The 4,110-nt window shown below is 37.0% G+C and overlaps 1 protein-coding gene across 8 annotated transcripts in view; it reads right to left on the bottom strand.

The window, feature by feature from the left end:
• The window catches only part of NCKAP5 (NCK associated protein 5), a 1,103,171-nt gene that overhangs the window by 492,288 nt on the left and 606,773 nt on the right, over positions 1-4,110 (bottom strand). For all 8 annotated transcript variants that reach the window (XM_055087128.1, XM_024114998.3, XM_055087144.1 and 5 more), the window contains one exon: positions 807-940. In XM_055087128.1, the coding sequence (XP_054943103.1) occupies positions 807-940 (134 nt within the window). The remainder of the gene's footprint in view (positions 1-806; positions 941-4,110) is intronic.

Here is a 4,110-nt window from a genome sequence, read left to right as displayed (position 1 = left end):
AGTTGTGGCTCACGGGCTCTAGAGCGCAGGCTCAGTAGTTGTGGCTCACGGGCTCTAGAGCGCAGGCTCAGTAGTTGTGGCTCACGGGCTCTAGAGCGCAGGCTCAGTAGCCGTGGTGCACGGGCTCAGTTGCTCCGCAGCATGTGGGATCTTGCTGGACCAGGGATTGAACCTGTGTCTCTACATCTGCAGGCAGATTCTTAACCCCTGTGTCACCAGGGAAGTCCTTGGCCCCCTATTAACTGTAATGGAAAGCTGAAAGCTTCTTACTGTGCTGGAATTAAATCAAAGAAGAACTACTTTTCCAGAATACTTTCAAATTCAAGTTATGTCTTTTTAAAGGAAAGAAACTCATTGATTTTAGTTATTATTTTTTTTTTTTTTACAGATTCTAAATATTTACTCTAAATAAGGAGTAAGAGCTTACTGGATAATTCACACTCTTTCTACCTGAAAATAGGATTATAAGGACCAGTAAAATTGCACTCTCCTGGCTGGCCTTTCACAGATCATGCCTATAGGCCACACAACCACCACATCTTACTGAAAGATACTCTGGAAAGCCATTAGGGAAGAAAAGACAACCAGCTTCAATAAAGCCAAGACTGAGGTGCAAGCGGAAAGTTCCAGAAAATTTGTCCAAATGCAATCGGATGGTTTGGCTCTTCAGAAGAGAAGGTCTAAATTGCTGGTCATTGGCTCCTCAAATGCAACACAAGCTTACACAATGGAAACTCAAGCAAAGGTGTAATTGGCACAGGGAGAGATGCATCTCCTGAAACAAGATGCTCTGCACAGAACAATACCTGGAGAACTGCTGCTGCAGGCCACGCATCTGAATTCTGTTCCGCTCGGACTCCAGGGTCACCTCCTGCAAGCGCTTCTCACTCTGAAGACGTAAGTGTCTCTCCTCTTCCAATTCATGGATCAGCTTCTCATGCTAGAAAAGGCACACAGGGGATGACTTTTAAGAAACTGTTTCTTAAATACTGTAAGAAAATAATTAGTAGGCACTGTTGGTTACTAAGTGCTAACTTGGACTTCATATATTAATTAATTTCATCCTCATTACAACCTCATCAAGTACATTCTATTATTAATCTCTTATTATCTAGGAAACCAAGGATCAGAGACCTTGAAGTAATTTGTCATTAAAAAAACAGAAGGTAACAGATTTCCAATCCTGGCTGACTTGACTCTAATGTATGAATGATTTCCACTAAACCAGGTGGCTTCTTATGCAGAGATGAAGATCCATGACTGAATAATACTAGCAGGTGAATAAGAATTCAAGTAATAATGAGTAAGTCCATTAGTGCCTGTTCAGGATTATTTCATCTTTTCAATCTCTGGTAAGTGCTTTAAAGAGAACACTACTGATTTTTATAGAAGGACCAGGAAATTCCACTTAATTATGCCCTGAAGCTGATGAGAATAAGGTAAGGTTAAAGAATTAGTTTGTATTTGCCCAATTAGGTTTTCCCAGATAGAAATTGGTTAAGCCACCCTCTTTATTTGTAATCCTAGAAAGCGAGCTCCTCTCACATGGGCATCATAGATTAAAAGGGGGACTGGATGACCCAGAATAGATGGTTCATCAAAAACTCACTCCAGGAACTGGTAAAAAGCACACAAGCTCAGATCCTGACATTACAGACTGAGTCACGCTATGACTTTTTTGTTTTAGTTGTGCTGTTGTTACCACCTTTTTTTTTTTTTAGAGCATGTCATGCTATTATGGTTATAGATGTTACTACATTAAGCACTATGTGTTAAGGATATATATTCCATGATGAAAATCAAAGACTCAATGCCTGATTATAAGGGACCTACATTCTTAAAGGGAAAGATGGGAAGCATATACTTCAGTCTCCAAATAAATCAGACACTATGACTCTGTACCATGAATCACCCAGATGAAACTTGATCCATTGCATAACTCATGGAGAAAAAAATTCTCCTGAGGACCATGAATGAAACAGACCATTCCTGGAAATGAATCAAGGTCCTCTAAAAATACTTCACATCCTGTGCCTCTGCAACTTTGACCATGCTCTCCCTCCTGCTTCAAAAGCCCTCTCTATTCAAAGCCTAGGGTTCCTTCCAGGCTCAGCTTATATATCAACCCTTTGCCAGATATATGATTTGCAAATATTTTCTCCCACTCAGTTGGTTGCCTTTCCATTTTGTTGATAACTTCCTTTGCTGTGCATAAGCTTTTTAGTTTGATGTAGTCCCACTTGCGTATTTTTGATTTTGGTAACAGATTCAAAAGATCATCACCAAGACTAATGTCAAATAGCTTACCCTGTATGTTTACTTTCAGGAATTCTATGGTTTCAGGTCTTACATTCCATTAAGTCTTTAATCCACTTTGAGTTAATTTTTGTGTATGGTGTAAGATAGCAGTCTAGTTTCATTCGTTTGCACGTGGACATTCACTTTCCCCAACACCATTTATTGAAGAGACTGTTTTTTCCCATTTTACAATCTTAGCTCCTTTGTCATAAATTAATTGACCATATATGTGTGGCTATGTTTCTAGGCTCTCTATTCAGCTCCATTAATCTATGTGTCTGTTTTTATGCCAATACCATACTGTTTTGATTACCATAGCTTTACAATATAATTTGAGCATGATGCCTCCAGCTTTATTCTTCTTTCTCAAGATTGCTTTGGTTGTTCGGGGTCTTTGTGTTCCACACAAATTTTAGGATTGTTTGTTCTATTACTGTGAAAAATGCCATTAGAATTTTGATATGGATTACATTGAATCTGCAGATTACTTTTGGTACTATGGGCATTTTAATATTAATTCTTCCAATCCATGAGAACTGTAATATTTTTCCATTTACTTGTGTCTTCATTTTCATTCATTAATGTCCTGTAGTTTTCAACATATAGGTCTTTCAACTCATTGGTTAATTTTATTCTTAGGTATTTTATTCTCTTTGAAGCAAATGTAAATGGGATCATTCTTAATTTGTTAATTGTTAGAAATTATTCTTAATTCTCTTTCTGATAGTTTATTGTTAGTGTAGAGAAATGCACCAGAATTCTGTATATTGATTTTGTATCCTGAGACTTCACTGAATTTATTAGTTTTAACAGGTTTTTTTGTCAGAGTCTGTAGGGTTTTCTATATATAAAATCATGCCTTCCTCAAACAGTGACAGTTTTACTTTTTCCTTTATAATTTGATGCCTTTTATTTCTTTTTCTTGATTAATTGTTCTGGCTAAAACTTTCAATACTGTGTTAAATAAAAGTGGCAAGAGTGGACATTTTTGTGTTTTTCAGCTTTTCACTGTTGAATATGATATTAGCTGTGGGTTTGTCATATATGATCTTTCTTATGTTGAGATATGCTCCATCTATACCTACATTGTTGAGAGTATTTATTATAAATACATGTTGAATTTTGTCAAATGCTTTTTCTACATCTATTGAGATGATCATATGATTTTTATTCTTCAGTTTGTTAACATGGTATATCATGTTGAGTGATTTGTAGGTGTGGAACTAAACTTGCATCTCTGGAATAAATCTCACTCGATCATGGCATATGATCCTCTTAGTGTATCGCTGAATTCAGTTTATTAACATTTTGCTGAGGATTTTTGTGTCTATGGTCATCAGAGCTATGGCCCTGTAATTTTCTTTTCTTGTGGTGTCCTTGTCTGGTTTTGGTATCAGGGTAATGCTGGCCTCTTAAAATGAGTTTGGAAGTGTTCCCTCCTCTTTTATTTATTTATTTTTTTGAAGAGTTTGAGACGGATTCGTATTACTTCTTCTTTAAATGTTTGGTAGGATCACCAGTAAAGCTGTCTGGTCCTGAATTTTTGTTTGTTGGGAGGTTGTTGATCACTCATTCGATTTCTTCCTAGTAAGCAGTCTATTCAGATTTTCTGTTTCTTCATGATTCAGTCCTGGAAGGTTGTATGTCTCTAGAATTTACCAGTTTCTCCTAGGTTGTCCAATTTGTTGGCATATAACTGTTCACAGTCATCTCTAAGATCCTTTGTATCTCTGTGGTATGAGTTGTAACATCTCCTCTTTCATTTCTGATTTTACTTATTTGAGCCCTCTCTCTTTTTTTGTTGGGGGTGGG

This window comes from Physeter macrocephalus, chromosome 2 (assembly GCF_002837175.3).
Source record: "Physeter macrocephalus isolate SW-GA chromosome 2, ASM283717v5, whole genome shotgun sequence".
NCBI lineage: Eukaryota > Metazoa > Chordata > Mammalia > Artiodactyla > Physeteridae > Physeter > Physeter macrocephalus.
Note: the sequence above shows the minus strand (reverse complement) of the source record. Positions and strands in the feature narration are given on the sequence as shown.